At 41.1% G+C, this 26,746-nt stretch overlaps 1 protein-coding gene across 1 annotated transcript; it reads left to right on the top strand.

Annotated features, from left to right (window-relative positions):
• Positions 1-459: 459 nt before the first annotated feature.
• On the top strand, positions 460-16,795 carry mst1rb (macrophage stimulating 1 receptor b). Its single transcript, XM_083667514.1, has 21 exons — positions 460-623; positions 2,825-4,133; positions 8,488-8,664; positions 8,836-8,958; positions 9,214-9,384; positions 9,492-9,652; positions 9,963-10,098; positions 10,306-10,442; positions 10,970-11,149; positions 11,301-11,400; positions 11,562-11,780; positions 12,078-12,224; positions 12,478-12,631; positions 12,815-12,904; positions 13,135-13,350; positions 13,672-13,752; positions 14,040-14,221; positions 14,388-14,497; positions 14,757-14,922; positions 15,027-15,163; positions 16,060-16,795. The coding sequence occupies exons 2-21, from the start codon at positions 2,925-2,927 to the stop codon at positions 16,289-16,291; spliced, it is 4,128 nt and encodes a 1,375-aa protein (XP_083523640.1). The 5' UTR covers positions 460-623; positions 2,825-2,924; the 3' UTR covers positions 16,292-16,795.
• The last annotated feature ends 9,951 nt before the right edge of the window (positions 16,796-26,746 follow it).

Here is a 26,746-nt window from a genome sequence, read left to right as displayed (position 1 = left end):
CATACAAGTACATGCACATACAAGATCAGATCAGACTTTATTTGTTGTCTTCAACATTTACTCTGCAAGCCTTGGCAAGAATGACTCATGAATTTAACATCTTTTTCGGAGAAGATTATGAATACAAAATGATCATTTTTATCAGGCAGCAGGCTATACATTATCAACTTCATGGCTGCAGTCGACACGTTGCTATTATCTTAAATATATGATGAATAATCAGTCTATGCTTGAACGAGTTGTTGGGGCTATATGTAAAGCAGCAGAAGGTCGAAAATGTGGAGGCAGGGCAAATTTAAGGGTGGACACCAAAATGTTCAGTGGAATCTGACTCAACTGTCTTTGGTTCAATAGAGCCAAGGGGAGGAGCATGCGTGCCGGACGCACAACGAGAAGAGTAGTAATCAGTGGGTCAACAAAGTTTTACCTGGACCTGAAGCTGTTTACATGTGTGAGGGACATAAATGGCGTATTTTAGTTGAAAACTTCAAACTAACAAATTCAGCATTTGAAATAATTTTCATTAGGAAAAGTGAGTTTGCGCATTTCTTCGACCAAGGAACTGTCAATGCTGTCAGAGGACAATCAAGAGATGTGTGGCTTCCTTTCATTGATCCATACAGGTAAGCGATGGGATAATAGTGTAATAGGTAGGCTTGTCCTATTGGACGTTTATGAGAGACGGTTCATTTTCATTCCCTGTCGTCTAGTAGTAGGCCTACTGTGGTGATATATAAATCGAACATGCATGAACTTCGAGGAAAGTGAAAAGTATTCTGAGGTGTGTGTCATACTAAACTCATATCCATACAGCATATGCAATAAGCGTGTTCCAACTCCAAGTGTATCTCAGCAGCACCTATATTTTCGCAGGATATCCACAGAAACTCCCCCTAAGTGAAGTATTTTTTTCTGAATAGAAATTAGCTCATATTGAATTTACAGGTTAGGCTTCATAATCCTACTACTGTTTACAATAGGATTATATTGGATGGAGGTAGCGACAGTGACAGTCATTGATCTTGGGTGGTAAATGCATAAAACCAAATGAAAAGTTAATTACAATTAATGTGGGAGATGGATTGCTGGATAATTTGAAACGATTCTGCATTGTGAATATGTGTGTCTTTGATTTATAAATGAATTGCTTGCATACTGCTTCACGAACTATTCCATCAGACATGTGTTTCCTGTAAACCAGATGAACCACTGCTACCCTCTATCTCCAGGTTTATCAGGGCGGCTGTGGGAATTACCCTCTCAACCGTGATTCAGTGTCGGATTGTAGATAAATGCAGTTGTCATTGGCCCTGTTCCCTAGAAGTCCTGGCAGACTCTGCCCTCGGTTAAGTGTAGATACTACACTAGGTAAGGCAGTCATGGAAAAAACTGCATAGAGACAGGGTTAAGGTTGTCATTTTCTGAATTCTACTTTATTCATCTATACATACATTGAAATGGCAGGTGTTTCACCTAAAAAGGTGATAGTTCCATTTGTGACTCTTCAATTATCAAGACCAGATTACACATGCCTACCTTTAAATAGCAATGAGTGGAAACTCAATTTCAAACCTTAGCTTTATTAACCATGAACATGAAAAAAGTCAATCAGTCCTATTAATATGTATACACATGTCTCGGCTGCTTTTAAACACTAAGCCTGAGCTGGTTTGACATGAAGCTGCAAATGTTAAAATGTAACACACCAGTGCAATTCTATTAATTATTGATGTTGTATATACAGTAGACACTCAGATATTTGAATCCCAACACTGTATCATTTCTCACTTAGTTCTTCAGGCCTTTTTATATTTTCATTAAGATTCATATGTAGTCTTCCCAAATTCATAGGCCTAATGTGCAAATTGCTGTGACTCTCAGACACATTTCTGAATAGCCCCCTGTTCATGTGTAACTTAAAGAGGGACATATTGTTTGACCATCAGTCCGTGCACATCTTTTCCCCAGAAAGGCACGTAGTGGTTGTGACAGGAATGCCAAGTAGAGAGGCCCAGGTCCTTGAGTGCTACCTAACTGTGATGAGTCCAGTTAATAATCCACCCAGGGGCTCTGGCCGAAAGAGAAGGGGATGTGCAGTGCTTCAATTTAGAGACATAGTGGTCGACTCAAGTTGTATGGACTGAAATTGTTCAGTATGAATTTGTGATGAGAATGTATTAATTTGAAGGTAAACTAAGGTCTTGCCAGACATTATTTCTATCACTTGCCTGTACATGTGAATTGGGGGAAGAGGCTCTATGACAAAAGCTCTATGACAAACATCTCTGATAGAACGCACATTGCCAGAAACCTGATGAATGATTTCAGATTAATTGTAACAAATTGTCTTGTATGTCACTAAGAAAGAACTTTCACAGACGCATCCTGCCTAATATCAACACGGATCTCTATGGCTATGTAAACAACCTCCTCCTGTTCGCATTGAGTAAGCGGAAGCTTTTAAGATGGGGCTTTTTATGATCTCATGTCTCTTCATCACCATTACTCTCATATTTGGCTTGAACAGAAAGCATTAGGCTGTTGTCATTTTAGATAAAACCCCATTATGTTTCCAGCCAAAAACATAATTAACAGAAATAATATTGATTGCGGTCTTGTGTGCACCAGCGAGACACTCTCAGACCTAGACAATGCCTCTTAGCATTACACTTTCAAGAGAACAAAGGTTGTATTGTACCTAAAGTGAGACTAGATGTTTTTGGTTGATAGGGTTTCCATCCCATGATTTTAATAAATATATAAGTGCTCTTGATTATATGCTGGACTTACGACTTTTAACATTGTGTCATTCCTTTCTCTGCAGAGGTCTGCAGCTGCTCCTAAGGATGCAATTGCCCCACCATCTGACCTGGAGGTAACCCAAAGAAGTCTGTGCTGCTGTCTCTCTGCGTCCCTGAGTGGAGATGGTCCACTGGGCCGCACAGTGGGTGACATGTGTCTGGCTCCAGACCCTCCTTGCCTCTGCATTGGACACCTGTCCCTCCACAGCCCCCAGCCCTGTCAACTTCTCTGTAGTCTACACCATGCCCTACTTCCAAACACACAGCCCCATTCAAAACATAGTCACCAATTCACTGTACCAGGAGGTGTATGTGGCCTCTCAGAATGTGATAGAAGCTGTGAACAGGAGTTTGGAGAAGGTGTGGGAGCTTCACACAGGACCAGTGGGCAGCCCTGAGTGTAAGATCTGTGAATTGTGTGACATTGACAAGGATCCCAACTTTTTAGAGAACACGGACAACGAGGTCTTGTTGTTGGATACATTCTTCATGTATTTGTACTCCTGTGGGAGTTCTCAATATGGTGTGTGCCATTTCCACCAACTCAACGCAGATGGAAAACCACCTTCACCCTCTAAATGTTTATTCAGAAAAGAATCAAATTCTGCAGCTTATTGCCCTGACTGCTTGGCCAGTCCCCTTGGCACCAAAGTCACCATGGTAGAGGAGGGCCAGACAGTGTACTTCTTTGTGGCTGCCACCGTTAATGACAGTGTGACACAGAGGTATGGCAGGAAGTCCATATCTGTGCGTCGACCGCTGGCCACAGAGGATGGGTTCTACAGCGATGTGCGGGGACTGACCGTTCTACCCGGCCTGCGCCGGACCTACAGCATTGAGTATGTCTACAGTTTCTTCACCCAGGAGTTTGTCTACTTCCTGTCCGTCCAGAGAGAGAGCCCGGACCAGGAGTCCTCGCCGTTGCAGACACGGCTGGGCCGGCTGCCCAGGAACGAGTGGGAGATGAGGAGGTACCGCGAGGTGGTTCTGGAATGTCGCTTCGAGCCCAAGCGAAGGAGGAGGAGGAACACTGGGAGCGAGGCCTTTAAGGATGTGGTGTACAACGTGGTGCAGGCGGCCCACTTCGGCAAGGCTGGCAGAGAGCTGGCGGACGAGCTGGGGGCAGAGGAGGAGGATGACATTCTGTATGGAGTGTTTGCCGTCACCGATGACAATGGGGTGACAGAACATGACTCGGCTCTGTGTGCCTTCCCCATGGACAACGTCAACCAGGCCATCGAAGTTGGGGTGGATGACTGCTGTGAGTCTGGTCCAGAGCAGCTCTCACGGGGGCTGTGCCACTTCCAGTACTGTGAGAGCTGTCCCCATGAGGTAAACTAAACTGTCATCTTACCTATCCATCACTCATCACGGTCACCTAGATGGTCACATGCTTTATTATAACATGAATAATAAGGGTCAATAAGGTTGCAAGAACAGCACAGAGGGAGAGCCCAGGGACTTGTCTGGCTTCGGCAGATGATTAGATGAAAGCTGGGATGTGTGTGTGCAGTCAGTGGGAGTGGAAGATCTAACAATGATTTGTAGATACAAAATGAAAGATAATGGCTGTGTCAGAGACAGGTGGGGAAGGTTTACCATGAGCTAAAGGACTCCAGTGTAACATCTGCTCTAGTCTTTTGGCAATTGTCCAGATCACTTTCATGACTTTTGATGTCAGTAGAGATAAAGATAAGATGTTATTTATGCTACATTTTAATGTTTTTATTTTCAGATGGTCTATTTCATGATATATTCCCTATTCCCTAAATGGAACAGTTTCCATTCAGTTGGGTAATAAGCTGACTCAGAGTACTGGAGATATCGTTAGAGCCAATGTCATGGGTGTGGTTTACTGTGGCATGATATGTCCATAAGACTCAACATACAATCGCTGAACAAATCTGTCTACTTATCTTGCCTGTATATTTACCAGACAGATGCTACCCACAGTTCAAAGCAGAGACATATGGCAGGTTGCAGTTCGTCTGCCTTTTTGCCTGGGGTAGTTGATTCACTTAAAGCCCATCAATTATCGTATATCTCACTTGATCTCAACTAGATGACATATTCATAAAAGGGAAATTGTGATTTAGAGTTCTTCAAGATTCCTCACTTCCGTACTCACTTTTCTTTGGCTCTAGTAAGCCAAAAATATCTCTTTAAAATGTGTTAAGGTTGCTGTTCCTCTGAGCAGATTCAGGAAAGGCAACAATGGAACATGATTTCTCTAGAAAACTGTCACACTTAACTTTACGGCCTCTTATTAGTTATTACTGTGCGTTTACTCTTGTAAGTACAAGGTTGTTCTTCTAAGCAGTACTTAATTGCATGTACTGTCCTAGCGTTATGGTAAAAGCTGGGTTTAGGGTTAGGGTTAGCAGGAGGGTTAATGCTGTTTTATAGTATTATGATTCTTATTACACTGTACTTACAATAATTATAACACAGTGATAACATCATCCTGAATGCTCACAGTAACCAAAGCTTTTTTCAAGTTCTAAAAAGAAGGCAGAAATCTGTTTAAAGAACTAAACAGAATATGATGGACCAATCGCTTTATTTGGCATCTTTTTTCACATTCCCTTTATGTTTTTTGTATGTACTATTTTAAGGTTGTTGATTAGCAGGTCTTTGTTGGTTAGCGACAAATACTTTTTCATGTTCTTTGAGAATGGAAAACTACCGTATGGAAAAAGTACGCACTTGCCATTATGCAGAGGAAAACAACTGAAAGGATTTAGGACAGTGGCCAACTTATTTGGGAGTTAGTTAGCTTTCTAACTTGTTTCCGGAAATGCGTCTTTGAATAAATCTCTCATGGCAGATGCACTTCAGTTGTGACTTTCCAATGTTCTGTTGTCAGGCAAATGAAGTATGCCTCATTAGTCTGGGAATACGAATCATTTAATCACTGTCTTATTAAACTACATGTCTGCCTCAATGCCATTTGCACTATTTGACATTTTAATTATTGTAGTATGTATTTTCATTAGTAAACATATCTGCAAATTGCTGAAAAGAATACCTGATTGGCCAAGATGTCTATTGGCAAAGCTATTTGCACTGCATAGTTTTACGGCTGCTCACTTTTTCCTCAGGGGTGCACAGTTGAATAATGAAGTACACATTTTAGTATACACAATCTTTCCCAGACTTCTGTACAATTTAATGTCATGTCTTCTATATTGGAGTCTGAGAAACAATGTTCTCTTGGGTAAACTGCAATGTGTAATTAAGTCCCATGCATATTTTCCATGAACCTGGAATGCAGTAACTGTAATATCATCAGTTGGAGAGTTTGGACTTTTGGCTAAAGTGTATGCATCAGAAAAAAACAGTTGCCTGGGTCTGTGTTTAAGATTTGAAGATTTATGATTGACGGCTTTTTGCCTGATTGATACCATGTACCAGTATTATCCAAAATGTTTGTGCTAATGAACATTAATATTTTATTGGGCAAGGAATGTACTAACATAAATTATTGATGTTGTGTCACTTGTGGGTAGAAATGGATGTGGTTTTGTGGCAGAATTTACCTAGAGATGGATTATTATGAATTGTTGTTAGGTGAACAGTGATAGAAACTCAAGATGGGTCATTTTGTAGTTTTCCCCACTGTTGGTCACACTTTGGATTACATGGCTAGATGTACTGTAACACAAGGCCTCTCTAGATGACCACCAAAATATGTTCATTTCTAATGGTTGAAATAGCTGGAGTTCATACATGATAGTAGATGAAAGGTGACAATGAGGAAAAACAATAGTGCACTGGCTATAAAAATACAAAAGTTGTTATCTCATAGATCAATCAAAAGATCAATATAACAATAAGTTGTTATCTCATAGATCAATCAATCAAAAGAAGAAAGCATAGTAACACTCTCAGATGATCAAATGGCGAGAAAATGCTCCCACATGGAATAGTGTTCTTTTGGTGGCATGAGGCCTCTTGTGTTAAGTTTTACTTGGCTGGGTTCCTGGGTGTTTTCACAATTTAGGGTAGGAGTGACCTACCAACTGGAATCTCCAGGAATCTGAAATCCTGGTCCTTCCTTCTCTAAAAGTAGCTCACGACACACATGCAGCTAATTTCTTCCTTTACTGTGGGACTTTCTATTGTCTCTTGTTTAACCATTTGTGGAGTGGGTATATATTTCATAATACTGAATAAGAATTATATTTGTGTATTTCGTGGCCCCTAGGGTGCTAGTTGGTGTCTGGTCTTTGCCACATTGTCCGTGTTAAGTTTCCCTCTCTTCCTCCTGCCCATCCAGATGTTGAGAAACCATGGAAGCAAACCCACATGAGCGAGCCTTTTCTTAGTGTTGTGGAAGAAAAATAAAGATTTGCATGGGGTCCCAGAGACGGTTAGAAAATAACTTTAGTCTGACCAAGAACTACAAGGCTATAATCCACAGGAACAAATCCTCATTATAATCAGGTTTATGTGAACAACAAGGTATGCGATTGAGACACCATTACTACTATATTTTTTTGTTTCAGTGATGTTCCAGTAATCTCTTACATCTCTTACAATGTTACTCATGGGACCCCAGTGTTATTATTTTGTATTATAAGTACATAGTGATTCACTTTTATCTTGCCTACCCATCTTGCACTTTTCTTTCACATTATAACAAACGTGCGGTACAGCTCCTCTGGGAAAGGAACCAAATATTGCTTAGGTATTTCAGTTCTTTTCACTTCTGTGTCAGTAGCACATATTTAAATTCCCAAAATAGCTCAAACAGTTCTTTTGGACTTGAATTAAATGAGCACACACTGTTCCTTGGCTATTCCCTTGTTATTTTTTCAAAATGTGTTGTTTATTTCTGATCTGAGATTCAATTGCATCTGCTGATTTACTCCCAGCTTCTCTTGTGGGCATATGCATTTACATGACAATGGATTTAAAAGAATACAAAATAAATCAGGGTTTGTTATGAATCTTTTTATGCATGGCTCATTGCCATGTTATGGGTACCACTCCAGAAAAGAAGAGAGATACTGTATATTATGTACAAAAATTTATGTTATACCACTGCAGAATGGTAAACCAAATCCTAGTTTGATTAATGAATCAGAATCACGGTCTTTGGCCTCTGAGGTCAGGAAACTGAGGCAGTACCAAGGTTTTCTGGTCCCATGGAGAGGGTGTGTGAAATGTCTGTCTGGCTTGTACATTACAAGTTTTGATGTGTTTGTGTTTTCTCCATTCACCTGGCATCAGAACAGCTGTTCACCCAGTTTCTTGTTCTTAGAAAACCGGAGCCACATTTTTCTGAGAAACAACATTAGTAGCTGTGCACCCCAAGGCGTGATATCTTGTGCCATCCCGTAATAACTAACACTGAATATTTTAACCATGTGAGTTGTAGTTAGAGGGCTTTGTCATACTGTCATGTGTACAGTACACAGATCAAGTAACATGCTTTCCCAAATTGATGTGCAGAGTGAGCAATAACAACAGATGTGTTTGATATTTTTAAGAGCACACCTATAATTTATCATTGGCCTGTTTATAATTTGTTTAATGACCCAGTCATTACAGTCTCATTTGTAAGCAATCAAGAATTCTAACTTTGTATATCATTTATTGTCATTATTATAACTTCAAACAGAATTTCACTAGTACTTGACATCACCCCCCTGTTCAATAAACCCTATCTCCCTCTGTCTAGAGCATGGAGAACAATGCCACCTGCAGGGACCAGCCCACCATGGTGTCTAAGCCCCACTACAGGGTGGACCTCTTCAACAGGCGGATGAGGGACGTCCTGCTCACCTCCCTGCTGGTCACAGCCATAGAGAACAAGACTGTGGCCCACATCGGCACATCCAGTGGGCGGCTGCTGCAGGTACAGTACAGAAGAACTCATAGTAGGGGGTCAGAGAGCTCACTAGTGAAGTGATCCTTTTGATTCAAAGATTTAAACTGAACATAGTACATGTTTCAGATCAACAGATACTCTAAACTTGGCTGCTGAAGGTGTTATCAGTAATAATAATCCTCTCTGTCTGTTTGGCAGCTTGTGTTGAGAAGATCAAGCCCCATCATCTTTGCCAATTACTCCTTGGTAGAGAACCAGAGGGTTTCTTCCATTGCTGCTATGTACTCCTCAGAATCTCTACTCTTTGTGGTTGGAGACAAGGTACGGAAAGCTGGTTCATATTGATTTAACATTAGTAAAGAAACAGCGATCAAAGGGAATCTATTACAGTACATTTATTAATTTCTAGTTTCATATCTGGGTTAGATGCATTAACAAATCATACAAACTCCTATTCTCATCTCAACTAAAATGACATGAAAATAAGTGCTCATGAACATGTTTGAACAAATTTAGAATAAATATGCCAAGAAACCTATGTTACATATCTGTAAAAGTGATGTGTCTGACTGACAGATGATCCAGGTGCCTCAGAGAGGACCTGGCTGTCAGCACTTTCTGACCTGCGCCATGTGCCTGACAGCCCCCAAGTTCATGGGCTGTGGCTGGTGCTCTGGAGAGTGCTCCTGGGAGGGCGAGTGCCGTGGCCGTTGGAGTAACGAGTCCTGCCCCCCTGGTATCACTGGGGTGAGAACTGGATTTGCACAGTACAGTATTTCTGCACAATGTGTTGTGATTATTCATATTTGGTGTATGTCATTTTCTAATTCTGGTCTCTTGCCTGATTGGCGTAGTTCTTCCCAAAGACAGCCCCTCCTGATGGTCAGACAGAGCTCACTCTGTGTGGCTGGGAATTCCAGTCACCCCTGCGGCCTGCCATAAGCTCCAGAACCCACCAGGTGAGACTGGGACAGACAACCTGTGCCGTGCTGCCACTGAAGAGCAACAACACACAGTGAGTACCTCACTGAATGAGAGGGATAGATACTACTGTAGATAAGTCACATTAACACATACAATTGCTCATCAACAATGGACAAATTGTTTTTCTTGAACAAGAATGAGCTTAGTTAAAGAGCAGTTTATTCAAATGTTATGAGGAAATTCAGCTTAAAGGTACTATTATGATAGAAGAAGCAGTCTGTTCAGCAAAAGCAGATATACCGGTGCTGTGGTTAGGGTTGAATTCTCACAGTGGTTTCCGCTGCATCAATGTTAGTTTGAAGCTGACATGTTGATTAGCTGTTTGTTGTGCCGCTCCTCAGCCTGGTGTGTAAGATCCGCTCTGGGGCTATTGAGCTGTCTAAACCAGTTAACATCTCTGTGGAAGTACATGAGGGGAAGGTGGAGGGACGCTACTCCATTGACGGGAAAGCAGAGATGCCAGGATTTACCTTTGTGGTAATTAGGACCGCTTTGTTGTACTGCTTTGTTTCAGTATTCAGTGACTTGTTTGACTATATTTATTAATGGGCTTGCTTCAGCAACTTCTTTTTCTAGTTAATTTGCTAGTACTAGTATCACAATAGTGGGTTGGAAGTGAAATGGGCTTAACAACTCTCTTAAGGGCACTTTATGAATTACTCAACATTTTACTTCATTTGTCAGATTCCCAACATCACAGAGATCCAGCCCAACTATGGGCCTCGTGTTGGGGGAACTCTCATCACAGTGACTGGGCCTCATCTGGATGCAGGGAAGACCAGGAGGGTCACCCTGAATGGAGAGCCCTGCCCAATACAAAGGTGTACAGCAGTTGCAGTGACTGGTTTTAGTATTATGTCTTTTCTTGGAAACATTGATCTTTTTAAAACGATTGTAAAATACCTGTCTGGATGACATAATTTACTATAAGTTTAGTTATTAGAAGATCAGATAATCAGTTGGACGGCTTTTCTGTATCTTACGATCCCCATGTGTGTCCCCGCATGTGTGTACACTAATGACAGTATGGGAGACTGAGTTGTGACTGTAGCAACTACAATTGTCTGTCCTGTAACCTTTAAATTACAGAACAAGGAGTGCATTCCAGACTGTATTTATGACTGACTCATAGCTCAACAATATTCTATTTGAACATCTGTTAACAGTAGATCATAACAAGAGATGTATAACTCTTGAGTTGAGCAAACTAAAAAGTACTTGCTGCTGGGGTATTAGCATGCTTTGTTTTTTATCCATTTATGGACAAAACCAAATGTAGACCCTTTGTGTACATGCCATTGACTGTACAAGTGACCTTCCACCTCCACCCTCCTCCATGTCTCTGTAGTGTGACAGCACCCAGAGGGAACGTGTCCTCCATCATCTGCTTGTCCCAGCCCATCTCGGAGGTTAGGGACGTTCCTCTCAGTGTGTTCATAGACAAGTCCCCCATTCTCACCACAAAGGTCTTCTACTACAAAGAGAACCCAGAGGTGACAGCCGTCCTGCCAGACTGCAGTTTTGACAGGTACATATAGGCCAGTGAGTCATTTCTATCATGTCTGGCACGACTTTCTCAACCAGGGTTTAACTTTGCTGTTGAGACACTCTCTCCACCCTGTAGCATGTGAAAATGTCATTGTCTCTCCACTTTCCATTGCTTTCTATGTGAACCCCAGGGGGTCAAAGATAATCATTGAAGGAAGGAACCTGGACTCTGTCTACAGGACCATCATCCGCTTCATACCCAATGAGAGCCACCTGAAGCCTGTGACCAGGGTAAGCAACTGTACTGTATAAGGCTGCCTGTTCCCCTACAGCTCCATACTGGACGTTGCCTCAGAATTTTGTCAGCACATAGACTGCAGTATTACAGTTTCCTGTAAGACCTGAATAAAATGTATTCACACAATTTGCAATTTGCACTCCTTTGCTTCCAGGAGTGTACAGGCAAGTCCCTGCCCACACGGATGGAGTGTACCACTCCTGCTTTCCCCAGGGAGGAGACAGAGGAAGGACAGCTCTCCTTCGACATGGACGGAGCTGTTCAACTCTGGAATGGAGAGTTCTCCTATCATCCCTATGCAAAACCCATCCCCTTTGAAACAGAGGGCCATGTTCTAAGGCTGTACCCTGGGCAAGATGAAGTGTCACTACATGTAAGTTTCAACAGTGACATGACATGTCTTTTTTATTGCAACATATCGTAGGAAGGAAAACAATAAAGAGAATGTACAGATTTTTTCCTTGCATAATGTTTAGGCCATTTACAAGTAAAATAGACCTCCCTATTGTAACAACCCTGTATAAGAGCCGTTAGCATCTCTAGCGAGGGATTTAGCTCTCTTGGGGCAGTAGCTAACATGACCGGTAGGCAAGCGGAAGGTCTTGAGTTTGATCCCCGCTTAGGGAAAGCAAACCCTGCTGTTCGTTACACCATGTATTTTCCCCGGCAGCATCAAAAGCTAAACCTTGTGAGTTCGTGCATGACTATCACTATGATGGTGGGAGGCGTTGATTGTGACGCCAAAGTCCTGGACAATGAAATCACCTGCAGGATTCCCAAAAACATGACCATCCCCAGTGATGGACTGCCTGTCAAGGTGAGTAGGTCTGTAGGTTTGGACAGGGGCCAGTTATACCATCAATGGCCACCAATTAAGAGTTCATAGTAACTACTACTATTATTATGCAACTTTACAGTTCATCAACAGATGTACATGATTTCATAAGCATGATACTATTGGGCTCTTTTTGGTTGTTTTCCCATTGATGAAGTTGCATGAATTCAGATCATTACAGTACAGTAGAAACCCTGGCAGCAGGGTCTTACACCCACACACTCCTCTCCTCCAGATCTCCATCAACGGGCAGGTTCATAACGTCGGGTCTGTGGTCCTGATCAGTAACCACTACATGGTGGGCATCGTACTGGGGATCCTGGGAGCCCTGGTGGCTGGGGCCGTGCTGGCCTTCGTAGTCATGAAACACCTGAGGAAGAAGAAGAAAGGTGGGCTTCTCTCTCTCTCTCTCTGCCTGGACTTTGATCAGACCAGCTGACACAACCTTAGTGACGGGGAATTAGGATGTGTTACGCCACTGTTTTAACTAGAACATCCTCAGTGACAGTGGTAATGGTACGCTGTTGACTTTTGATGTGGTTTATGATTGAAAACTCTTGTGAAATCCACAGCCTCCATGGTGGAGACACGCTTGGCACATAGCCATAGCAGGTCTGGTAACGGCAGTGTGGAGTTGTCACCTGTAGGGGACTACAGAAGAGGTGAGAAACTAGTTGGCTGATATATAGCAGATTTCAGAACATACTGTAAAATATCAATAAAAATATTGTCTCATTCAGTCAGTGGAAAAACGTACACGTTTTGCTAAATGTTCCTATTATAAGTATAACATGTAATACTTTGGATGCAACAACAGTGGTTTAAACATGTACTGTGTATGTAGCCTTAAAGTACAGTAAGTTACAGTAACGATGGCCTTTTTCCTCTCTAGTGTTGCCTCTGGGCCCCTCCACCCAACTTGGAGGCCCTGTGGGGTTCCCCAGCCTGGCCTACGCTACAGGCAGCATGGACCCCACCCTCACCCCCCTCATGCCCCCAGAGAAGATTTCCATCTCCAGCTTCAGACCCGAGCTGCTGGAGGAAGTGAAGGATGTGCTGATCCCAGCAGAGATGCTCATCGTCCAGCACCATCGGATCATAGGGAAGGGTGGGTCTCATACAGGGTATACAGTACTTTAGAAAGAGTGTTTATATTTTATGAAACTGAAAAGCTGTTTGCACATTTTCTTCTGCTCAACTGGCAGATTAGAGGGTGTATTTTTACCCAGACATTTTTTTATTTCCAGTCTGAAAGTTTACTCAAAGTTGGATCATGGATCACACAGCATTGCCTTTATGTACAACATTGTTGTATGTTGTAATATATTTTGAAATACATGTGAACTAATATTTCTAATGGTCCCATAAGGGATTTATTCTTTCATTTATTCAAATTCACTTGAATGCTTTTCCATTTTTAATCCCCCAGGTCATTTTGGCACAGTTTACCATGGCTACTTCACAGACCACAACAACAGAGAAATCCACTGTGCAGTCAAGTCATTGAACAGTGAGAACATCCCTCCTGATTTACAGTGCTCTAGAGCAGAGCCAGGTGTACTCAGCTTCAGACATTAGTACATGTGACCAGCTGAATAAACATAAAAATGTGGAGGAAAATTGTACATCATACTTTTAAGTTTCAAATACTTTTGTTTTGTGTGTGTGTGTGTGTGTGTGTGTGTGTGTGTGTGTGTGTGTGTGTGTGTGTGTGTGTGTGTGTGTGTGTGTGTGTGTGTGTGTGTGTGTGTGTGTGTGTGTGTGTGTGTGTGTGTGTGTGTTTTTGTGTCATCTCAGGGATAACAGATGTCGAGGAGGTGGAGCAGTTTCTGAAGGAGGGCATCCTGATGAAGGGTTTCCACCACAGCAATGTGCTGTCTCTGCTGGGCATCCTGCTGCCTCAGGAAGGGCTCCCCCTAGTGGTTCTGCCCTATATGAAGCATGGGGACCTGCGCCACTTCATTCGCTGTGAGAAAAGGGTGAGGAAGACCTCAGAACAGTATAATGTTAGTATCATCTGTTGACTTCAGCCGCATAGTAGGGCTTTGAAAAAAAAAAAACCTGAGTTTATTTCAGGGCTTATGTGGCACAGTTATTTTGTTAGTGACATAATGCTGCATCAATCCTGTATAATTTGTCCTCTAGAACCCCACAGTGAAGGACCTGATTGGCTTTGGACTGCAGGTTGCCAAGGGGATGGAGTACTTGGCACAGAAAAAGTTTGTGCACAGGGACCTTGCAGCACGCAACTGCATGTAAGTCATGGTTGTCACTCACTAGAGGAGACAAAGCAATCTCTGAAACTGGGGCAAGTTGGCACTTTAGATTGTAGATATCATACAGTGCTATCGCTGACACAAAAAGTGATTCAATTTTAGTGCACATTCTGTTACATGCTTGTCTTCTCAGTTCACCAATATCATATTTCATAAGATACATTGTCGTATCATTATGGCATGTCAAAATGCCTTCCATTCAGCAGGTGTCTGTCTACACCCACTTTTGTCTCCATAGGCTGGATGAGTCATACACAGTGAAGGTGGCAGACTTTGGCATGGCCAGGGATGTATTCGATAAGGAATACTACAGTGTTCAGGACCACAGGAAGGCCAAACTGCCAGTCAAGTGGATGGCCATCGAGAGCCTGCAGACGCAAAAGTTCACTGCCAAGTCAGATGTGGTGAGTGAAGGAATCAATCAATCGAGTATAAAATTCTCTACCAGGGTGCTGTTGTATGGCTAAAACATTCACCAAGCTTTCCCTTTTCCCCCTTCCCGTTGCAGTGGTCCTATGGCGTCTTGATATGGGAGATGCTTACCAGAGGAGCGAGCCCCTACCCAGAGGTGGACCCCTATGACATCACACATTACCTGCTGAAGGGCAGGAGGCTCCCCCAACCCCAGTACTGTCCTGACTCATTGTAAGTAGTGGTAATGACAGCCTAACAATGCTTTATTTTGTTAGCTTACTGTATGTGCCTCATCTTAGAATTGAAAAGATAAAGAGTAGCCCTGTCTAAGTAAACCAGTGGATATACAGTAGGTTTACTTTAGAGATGAGATGCGTCTAAAGATTAAGTTATTTAGTTTAAATTTCCCATTTTAAGTTACAGCTACAATAGAGAGAAACAAGATCGCCGAACCGTTATTACAGGATGTTGGAAAGGTCAATCCTCTGTGTAAATTGTCTACCAAGTTCACACATTCATATCCGAATGTGGTTTAGAAATGCACTGTGGGAGTTAATGATCATCACCACACTTCACTTCAAAGATACCAGCTCAATCATACACACACACACACACACACACACACACACACACACACACACACACACAGACGTACTGGGTTGAGACTACAACAGAAAGTCAACAGGTTTTCCCTTAATCTTTCTGCCAATATCAATGATAAATCCTGCAGTCTGTGACCCTTACTAGTGACAAACAGGAAGTGAGAGATTAACCATTGAAAAAAACAACAGTAGAGAGGGGGAACAGAACATAATGGCCAACTTTTTCATGTGGGAACAAACATGAGTCACATAATCTAAAACGGTTTGATAGCGATAGTTCATGTCCAAGGCATCATAATTTCTTTAGCTTTCAATTAGTTCCTCTCAGTCAAGCTTATGCTGTGAATCTTGCAATGATATTCCAGATCCAGTTGGTTTAGTTGTTTGTGAGAATCAATGACTGTGTTTGAAGTAGCTGTCTAGGGGATATTGTTGAAATATTACGGTGACTGAGGTATTTGTAAGGTGATTTTATCATTTGTTGTTAGATGTACCAGAGTAAGAGCTGTATTATGCTCTCTTCAGGTATGCCATCATGCTGCAGTGCTGGGACCCTGATCCAGAGCTGAGGCCCAGCTTCGCTACGTTGGTGTCAGCCGTCCTGACCATCCTGTCTGGCCTGGAGGGGGAGCACTATATCAGCCTAAAGGTCACCTATGTCAACCTGGACCAACCACGTCCCTACCCTGCCCTCACTGAGTCTGCAGATGACTGTGACTCCTCTGACTCCTCAGACACAGATTCAGTCTCCTCCTGATGCCTGCTCAGTTGATATAGATCGGTGCTAATATAGGATCACATGGAGCTCAATTAGAAGGATTAAACCAAGTTCTTTGACCACCTGTAGTGTGGTTCTAAGAGGCAGCTGGAGGACGGTCAGGTTGAGCTTGTGTGTGTTGGAGGGACATGGTGCTGGAAGTGGTTGTGGTTGTGGTTGTAGTAACATGTGGCCAGTGAGCTACAGCATCACATTATTCAGTAGTTTGAAGTTTGGTGTTTAAGGCCATCTGCACTAAGCTAAAAGGAATTCAAGTTCCTCCACCCCTCACAGCATAGCATAGGCCCACTGCTGGCAAAGCCTTTTGTAAATAAGATTGGATTTATTGTCCCCATGTTTCTCTTAATTGTTGAGATGTAGTGATTGTGCTGTATATTTTGGATCACAGTTTTTCCAAAAAGGAAATGGACCTAAATGTTTTAAGAGATCTGACATTATACTGTTATGTATGTTTCTCACACAATGTCTTTCAGATAGAGTGTAATAAATTAACATATTTATTTGTTTATAGACTTGTTATTGTGGTATTTGTGTCAATTTTGGTCCTGTATGTAATGTACTTCATTTATGCTTGTTAGTTGATTCAGTCCTAGATAGAGTTTCTTCAACCTAATGCTGCCACAGAGTTAACCATCTCTGTAATGGTGTAAGCATTCCACTAGAGGTCAGTGTCTCTATATTTCTCCCTTGCATTGCCATTGGTGCAACATCTCAAGGCAATATGGATATGGAGGAAAAACAACATTCTATAGAGATAATGTCTTTTAACACCATGCAGTAACTCAGACATGTCTATTTACCTACAGTATTACTACTTAAATGATATGGCACAGGTGTACATATCATCATACAACAGGGATGAGAACAGTTCCATTCTCCACATATGTATATTTATTTCAATTGTTTATATTCCAGCTAGAATGATTGTCCCTGTAGATGCCACATTCAAATTCTTAAGATAACAGGAAATCACACTGTGCCTCTCTTGAAGCTAATGAGTGGATTCCCTCAAATAATTATTGATAAGAGCGACAAAATAAAGCTGCTGCCCTTTTTTAGAAAGTAGCAACAAAGTTGAGAAACAACTTCATGTTTCTAGGAAACAGAAGTCACACAACAATCCCGGCTTTCACACAAAGGGATCCAAGACAAATAAAACCAGAGGGAAATAAACATCATAAAGTTTTCTCCTTTTTTCAAGCTGCCAAGAACAAGTGTGAATTCCCAGATGGCAAGGCCTTTGATTCGTACAGAGAGAAGCTCACATTGTCAGAGAGCTGTCTGAGCGTCAGGGAACATCCCGCAGGGCACAACCCAGGCTCTCACAGCAGAGGGAGGGAGAGAAGAGCCTTCTCTCACCACCACCTGCCTGCCTGGGTTTTAATGCTGCTGCTGCACCCCTGTGAAGACTGCCGTCATCACGCCCATCTCTACCTGCATGTCTCTCCTTTTCATCTTTACCTAAGAACCTCTGATGGTTAACGCTGTGTCTGGTATCCTACTGTAGTTCTTTCAATGTAAGCTATAGTTACAATACACATTCATACAGGTGTGGTATTGACAGTCTTTTGTGTATGTTGTCTGTAACTTAGATGAATCAAGAAATGCAATCCCTTTGTATTGTCGGTCAGTTCTCATGAGGAAACATTTGTCCGTTTACTGTCATTTCTTTGACTGGCTGTTTGAAAATATATAATGACACAGATATTGAGTGTGAACTGTTGTAAAAAAAAATCGGTGTTAGAAAACCAATGTGTCAGACAGTAGTCATGTAACAGGCTTGCAGTGCTGACAGTGTTGATCTGACCCATCCATCAGCACTGTAGGCTCCTGACTGAGTCTGCCCAGCTCTGACTGGGGCCAGGGCAGATCAGAAGAATGCACACTGTTGTTAGGCCTATGTCAGTTCCTCATCTGGAGGAAAACTTGACTCCCCAGAGAGATCCAGACTGCATCTTTAATACAAGCCATGAATAATTTACACATTTTCTTGAAAGGGGAGCAGAAAAATCAAACCTTTTCTCTCCAGACAGTGTTGACAGCAGAGAGGAGATTCGCTCTGACAAGCCGATATTGGTCCAGGGTCCTGGAAAACGGGCTTGAAATATGGTGATGTTAAAAGCTATTGATTTCACAGAAACATGCTTGAATTATTTCACCCATGCGGTGTGAGGTCAAGAAATATTGTTGGTTGTTTTTTTGGAAACACTTGGCTTGAGATACAGTAGATAGTGGGGAAAACTATTAAGTTTGAACTAGAAAAAGAAGTTCCAGAAGAAACTTTGTGGGCTTGCAAAGTCTTATTTTGGTAGTAGAACAGAGTTTAAAGATGGTTTGGATGATAGATATATTTGATGGGTAGTTGAAAGAAGGTGAGAGAGTCTTATTTTAGTAGAGGATACAGTTAACAAGATGGTTTGATTGGTGGGTTGGGTGGATGGATGAATGAATGGTTGCTTGGTTTGTTGGTTGGTTGATTGATTGGATGAATTGATTATATATATATATATATATATATATATATATATATATATATTAGTTACAAAAACTATTATTACAAAAACCCACTATTAATCTTTCCAGAAACATTTAGCATGAGTACTGAGTAATGAGTACAAATACATAAACTGTAGGCACAAGTTTCTTTGAAAAATTTAACATTATGTTACACCTAACGAAATTTGACCTCACAAATCTGGCCAGAATATAGTCAAAAATGATGAATTTTCCCTCTCTCCTGCTTTTTCCAATGGACTTGGCCTGGGACTTAAAGCTAGCTACATATGTCTGAAGTGCAGATGGAGGAGGGAGGTTAATGATTTCCTGCTGACATAAGTCTTTATCAAGCTATGGAGGGACAGCCCAGCCCTCCCTGGACAGTAGTAAATCGTGAACAGGAGAGTGTGGAGAGATATTTAGGTTCATTCTCACCTCTGAAGAGCATGGGGTGTGTTAAATCACTCAGGTGTGGGAGCCCAAGGGTCTTCCTGGCATATCTTCACTGAAGGTTGGGACTAATTGACCTGTATACACACATAAACGGGTCTTCACTTCAACCACACAATGGGAAGATACTATTTTCTTCTTGTCATTTTACTTTATTGTATGATAACTGCATGGCTTACTATGAATCCTATGAAAAGCCAGTTGATATAGTATTGGGACTGTATATTCCATACACCATTTCAGTGTGAACCCTACAAGTGATTAAGAGAATGTCCATTCACACCACTGACCTCATACCTTCATGTTTCTGTAAGGAAAGGTGGAGAATGAAGTGAAATGTCAAGACCAAATGTCGACGTGCTGCCTGGACTCAGTGAAAAATGACCTTTTCTTAAATAAAAATGTTCCAAATGAAATATTCATTGAGATTGATCTTGGTGATTAGCATCTCTTCCATTAAAGGTTTCATGTAATATTCAGATGAATATTAGAGCTGTCCTTCAGAAGAGCTCCTAGATAGCTATGGGAAAGTTTGGAAAAATCTTTGGAAAACCCCCCCGCTGAGATCCATCAGAGAAGTCCATCTTAGAGGACACACATGAATACCTCCCAGTGCCATTTTCTAAGATCAGTTAAACTTGCCTAATGGTTATTGCTAAATTGAGTAGATCAGGGCATGTGTCAGTTCTTGACACAACAGTGACCCACATAAAGAGAAATATCATTGTTGTTATGGTTGTGTTTTCTCCTAATTATAAAATGTTTAGTTTTTTTAATTGCTGTAACAATGACACAGCATTTTATTTTAATATACTCCCTGGACATTTTGATAGATCAAAATCCTGTTATGACGGTCAGCGATCCCAATGATTTAATAAGGTCACTCAAACGTGAAGTATTCTACTAGAGTCAACAAAAGAAGAAACGAGGGGTTTAGATTCAACTTCTGCTTCCACAAAAAAAGGAATGTCAGAGATGGTTCTGCCCCAAGGAAAGGGGAAAAGTAAAGGGCTTTTAATAAAACATAATTGGATCATCTTTGCTTTGTTTAAAGACACTTTCTAACTTCCCCTGTACAAGGAAAATAAAATAAACATTTCTTGACCTAGTTCTCAACTGTTCAGGGGGTGATTCCTCTTTGTATTCTGATAATGGTCAGATGGTCTAAATAAGTCACAACTGCTTCAGTGTACAGAAGTAGGAGGGAGAAGTTGATTGTGTAAGATTATACTTATTTCTTTAACCAATGGAGAAATAGTGTGGCTTTACAAAGCCTATTTCAAAGTGAGGGTGGGAATTGGGAGAGGGCTGTCTTGACTATGAGGCTACTGTATATGAGGGAGGCAGCTCATTGTGACAATAGAGACCTTAATAAAACTTCACCTCTCTTGTAGCATAATCATTCCCTGTGAACTTTCAGCAATACTGGTAATTCTAGAGAGAGAAGCTGTGAGAAAACCAAGGTCCAACTGAGATAAATAATGAAGAAAAGCCTGTACACGAAATCTGCTGCTCCCAAGCTCAGCATGTTCATGTTGGCCTGAATTATTTATAATGGCAACACTAAGTCATTCACCCTCTCACTATGGTGTTTGTTGGGCCAACAATACAGCATCTGAATCCCCCAGAACAACTTCCCTTGAAATGATGCATTGAGACCTTGGTGCCTTGTTCTTCACACTGTATATTATTATGTTTGTAGTTCTGAATGTACTTTTATGATCTGTTTCATGTTGGTAAGCAACAAAAAAGTAGGAAAATAAAGGTTTAATAATGCAAATACTATAGCCATAGGAAATGGAACACTCAAGGACAGGTAGTACCTGTGCTGCATTCATTGCATCATCCCTGTCCAATGGCTCTCAATCATACTGTATTTGTTTTACAGTTACACAATATTAAAAGGGTTTATAATGATTAGTTCATCTTTTTGCACATTCATACCTCTAATTTGTACCCACATGGATACAGTACAAGTATGATGAGAGTTGAACACAATGACAGCTAAGACATTCAGATTTGAATTACAAACCCCTATAATTGGTAGTGTGTGAAATATCTCCAAACAATGTTACTTTTTCACTATAAGTGATGGGATTTTCTTTTCGCTCTTTATCTCTCAGGAAATTGCTGCAGTAATAGAGAGCCCAATTTGCTTCAATAGGCACATTATCATGACATCACATCAGTGTCGAGGGGATGTATTTGTTAATGGATTATGTTGAGAAGCATAGCCTACTCATCTGCTCTACTGGAGTCAGCCTTAGCATGAACTTCCATCTCACCACACTGAATCAAAATGACCTCAGGGAGAATATGATAGAATATAATTTAAAAATTTATTCAGCCAGTAGACTTGATTGTTTCGGAGGCATTGTGTGTCTTTGTTGGAGGTTTTTCTCCTGTTTGAGGCCAGAGCCTATTGAAATATCTCTGGAAATGTAAAGCTTGACTGAGTCAGCACTGTTCAAGGATCAGATGTTTTTTCTGTAATCAGAAGAACTCGCACAATCTGTCGGCATTTCAGTGAGAAAGACAGAGAGAAGCAGCAAATAATCTACTGTATTTCTCTTTCTCTCCTGTATTCCTTTTGATGAGGAAGCCAGAAGGTTCCTTTTCCCTCAACTTTATCATTAAGATAAGTCCACCAAAAATATACATACAGTACCTACTGAATACTGATATCTGAGATGGATTTTCATTACATTTTGTGAACATCTCAAGCAGGCACATTTATTATCAACTATATGCATTTTATCTGCTGAGATTGCCGGTTGACAAGCAGAGGATGAGTAAAACCAGTAAAAATAAAAAGTAGTAAAACCAACATCAATCATGCATGTTCCCTCGGGACCGGACGGTCTCTTTAACACACTCCACTCACTCACCATAATCAATGACCCACCCTGCAACGAGAGACAGCAATCTTACAGCAACTTATTTTGCAGCGTTACAGCAACATCATGCTGACATTTTCTCTCCCTCTGCATCAACATCCATTTTTAATCATGGTATCTGGCCTCACTGCTGCTCGTCAAGTGGCTCAGCCCCCTGTCAGAGTGTAGGCTTGCACAGAGGGATAAGAGCTCTCACTGCTGTTATGTGGAAATAGATGTATTGGAGCTGCCTACCTCTCCTGGACCATCTGTGGAGTGTCAGAGCTGGGTGTCCATTACATAATACTTTCAAAAACAGTCCCCATCTTCCACTCTGCGATAACAGGCCCATAATTTGTGTTTATCTCAATACCTTAAAAACATTTTCATTTTCAATTTTGGTCACGCTTAAATTGCAGTTATTCTCTCAGTGATGTGTCCCTTATTGTCATTGTAGCATTATCATTTGGTTTACGGTTGAGATGAAACTGAGTCAGTCAGGGCTAATGTTTGATTTGTGTGTGTGTGTGTGTGTGTGTGTGTGTATCTGTGTATGTGTTTGGTGTACATACATTATGTAAATATATTTTACCTTGGGGACCTTGTTTAATATAGGCTATTCTCTTCACGTTTCTGTTTTTGACATGCTTGCACCATTGTGTGAAAGTTTTAGGAGATGGTGAAAATGTAAAATATGCAACTAAGTATTCAACATCATCTAAACAAACAAACTGCTAAATATGGCCTCCTCAAAACGTTTAGCCTCAAGCAAACATACTTTAACTATTCCACAGAGAGTGAAAGACCTCACAAAACAGAGCATCAAAACTGTTGTATTTAGACTATGGGTGCCACTGCCAATCTGGTTTAATCTTTGAATGAAAGGGAAATATATGTCAAGAAGGATGACATATGATGGAAGGAAGATTAATGACAGGGGAAGAAGACAACAACATGTGGGAGATTCTAGTGGTTTTGTGTTAACCTTGGCTCCAGGAGCTCAGTGTGTGGTAGGGCCATGCTGGGTACACTTACAGTCATGTCCAGAGGTGAACAGCCTGGGAGCTGTCCCTGGCAAATTACCATGCCGCCTCTGCCACACTCGCTCCAGTGAATACACACATGCCCCTGTGTGTAACCCCTGGCCAGTAGCTCTCACCAGGCCCATAGAGTCCCACTAGCAATTACATTTTGCTATTATGAACATGAAACTTACATTGTAATTTCATGCTTTAGTAATGTGAAACCTCTTGGTCCAATAACCAGGACCTATTTGTAATTTTGTCTCTGATTACAGTATAAATGGCTCGGGTGCAAGCTCACTTCCATCTACAGTACATGACTGGGTGATGACTGCCTTTAGCTACTAAGCTGCCTAAAGTGTCTAAAATGTGATCAGTGTGACAAGATTAGCCACTGACCATGGAAACCACAGTTGAAGGTTTACCTACAAGTCAAATAATCTGCCACACATATGAATGTACTCTTGCTCACTTTTAGCACAACCTTGACCCTCCCACACCCCTGTAAACACAGGGTATCAGTTGGATCCAGTGTTAAAGTGGAAAGATACCCATGGCTTCCGCCCCTTAAGAAATTATGACTTATCTCGGCGGCTAATGAAAACCTGCAGCTCCTCAATCCCAGCAATGGCAATTAACATAATCCTTAATTATAACATTGCAATGACAGTGGGGGAGGACAGCAAAGCAAAGTTCACTGTGATTCAGCAACGTACAGTAAGAATAAATAAGGATACTTAATGGTGTACTAGGGTTGTGCCTTTTGTCCTGTATAGCTACAGTGTGTTACACAGACACAGCTCTTTATAAAATACATTTTCAAGTTAAGTTTTCCACATACCTACAACACAAAATGAACCCTTTGCTGATTGCTTTGGTCAATAAAACAGCAGGATAAGGCAAATATATCATGACTACCTCTTGTAACATTCACGGTAATGACAGCGCTGTGAGTGGAGGTTATCTAGTAGGTCATTGTGTCACTAATTTAATCAGTACTGAGGGTGAAGAAGGTGTAAAAACGCTAAATCATGGTTACTGTGATACTGTAACAACCTGCAGTATTGAAGCGTATCTCTCCTTCCTGGGAACATTTTAACGATTGATATGCTTGTTTAACTAAAGTATTCCTGCACACCGTTCACAATGACCATGGGGTCTCTTTCCAACCAGCCACAGGTAACCTAAAATTACTTTCCAGCTCTGACACCACTTAATAGTTCTTCGATCGAGAATTTATACTGCTTGTAGCAAGTTGGTGTGAGGTTCAAAACAATTATAATCAATACCATATTATCAGAAGAACATTGTGAATTATGCGACTACTATATTTAAACCAGGTGCTGTGGTTTCATAGGTATCGGTAATTCTGTCTCTCCCCTGGGTGCTGTCTCTGCACTGTAATGAGCCTATCTATTTATCCCCTTGTCGGAGCTAAATGTCCCAGCTCCGATGACACCTCGCTCCAAAAGCTCTCACCTCTCATCTCCCACCTCTCATGTCCTGTCAATCACACAAAGGATGAAGAGATAGAGAGAAGGATGCTCAGGCTGCTGTCAGCAACTACAATCCCTGTTCCTCTTCATGGAGTATTTTTTTTTTTAACTGCCCCAGATCTGAGCAATGCGAAGTTGTGTTGGTAATAATTTTTGAGTTTACCTTTGCTTGTTTTCACTTATTCCTAAAGTGTTATAAATGCTGACTTATTTTATATGAGAAAAGACAAGTGATTACAAGGGAAATAGCAATGTTTCTGACAGCTTTTAAGTCTATGGAAGTACTGTACTGTTTGTTTGCAGTTGGTCCAAGAGTTGCAATATATATACAATAACAACTCTAGAGTCTACTCAGATATAGTAATAGTGAAGTACTGTAAGTTATTGCGGGTAAAGTCTACTCTGAACTTCTGTTTTGAGCAACTTGTTTATTTTAATGATGCTGAACCACTAAATGCCAAAGCTATCAAAACCATGGCCTGCTTACATATCCATTATTTCATAACGAATCAATGTCCTAGTTTGTTAGTATAATTTTGCAAGGTGTTATAAGAGGAGTTTGGAATGGAGCAGCTAATGAGATTTAGTCATTAAGCTTTTATCAATATTAACACAGAAAGCAGCTCAGGTCAGCTGTTACTGAATGAATTTCTGAACAGGGGGAAATAGAGTGTGGTAATATTTTCTGACCTGCTTTTAATTCCTCCATAAACCACCACCACAATGTTGTTTTCTTTAGAGAAGGACGTAGATGACAACATTTGTATTTTGTTATTAACACAAAAACATGCCATTGCGAGCCTTGACCAAATAAGCATTACAATGATTTGACCTAAATCATCTCAAACCCCATACAGTACTTTTTTTCTTGAAAATGCTTCACAATTTTCTGCACATATTTGAAACCATAAGACAGTCTAATTTATGCAAATGTTGTGGTTGCCAGTATGTTGCTTTGGTGGCAAAATATTCTAGGAGGAGAACATTTTGATTTAAGGAGCAACCAGAACCTGTGTAAAACATAAAATCGGTTACTGCATTGTGTACAGTATTTGCATCAGATTACACTGAGAATATGGATGGTTTCTCTTTATTCAGAATATTTGGATATTTCAACATCTGTCACTCGAAAGACTATGAATAATGCATATAAATTATGTATAATTTTCCACCAGCCACATCAGGTACCCCCAAACAAATGCACTAAATATTGCATTTAACAGGTTTCAGTGCATATATAATACTGTAGATGATAACATTCACTGATAAAAAACAACAACATGTTATCTCCATTTTGGTTACTGACTTTTCTTTCTTACAGCTGTTATACGAAGAAGTCAAAACTGTGAAACTTGAGAGAATGCTGGTGGATATGTTTGTCTTTCAAACAAAGACCAAAATGAACAGATGGGAAAACACTGGCTGATATGGTGTTCATTGCAGGGGTTTGGGCAGTGAGTCTTTCAGAGAGCCCTATCATATCAGAACACATGGAGCTCTGACCACCCAAACATCTGTCTCTACTGTCTCTCCACTGGAGCCAAGGCTGTCTGTCCCCCAGGCATCTGGGACAAGGTTCTCTGTCTTCACCTGCTTGACTCATCTTCTCTTACTTTGAGTTCACTGAAGACTCTTCGTCCTCCCTTCACACTTCAAACACTCCAGCACTAGATCGTTTGTATGTGTCTCTATAGCTGCAGGAAAGGAACCATGGAGAAAATTGATATATACTGTAGCTAGGTTCTGAGGAGGTTACCCGCTGCAGGGCATCACTGCACTGAACTGCATTGGAATTCAATGATTGCACAAACTTGGCGATAATTTAGGGCTCTGGGTCTTTGGGAGAAAATACAAATACTGTTCAATCAAGGATAAGATTTTTGTGATTTGGCCACGTTGATAGATTTACTGTAGTTCAGACCTGCTATCATTATTTGTCTTAACTTGTCTCTAAAAAGTTTATTTTTTTGGAGTGCTAAAGTGTTATGTTTGGTATTGGCAAGCTGTCAGGAGGTTAGCTCTGCCGGACACTAGTTCATTTGAAGCACACTTCAAACAGCAGGTGTTTGTCACTCTGCTGCAGTAGCTGCTGGT

This window comes from Argentina silus, assembly GCF_951799395.1.
Source record: "Argentina silus genome assembly, chromosome: 4".
NCBI classification, from domain to species: domain Eukaryota; kingdom Metazoa; phylum Chordata; class Actinopteri; order Argentiniformes; family Argentinidae; genus Argentina; species Argentina silus.
The sequence above is the reverse complement of the archived record's forward strand: the minus strand, read 5'-3'. Positions and strand labels throughout refer to the sequence as shown.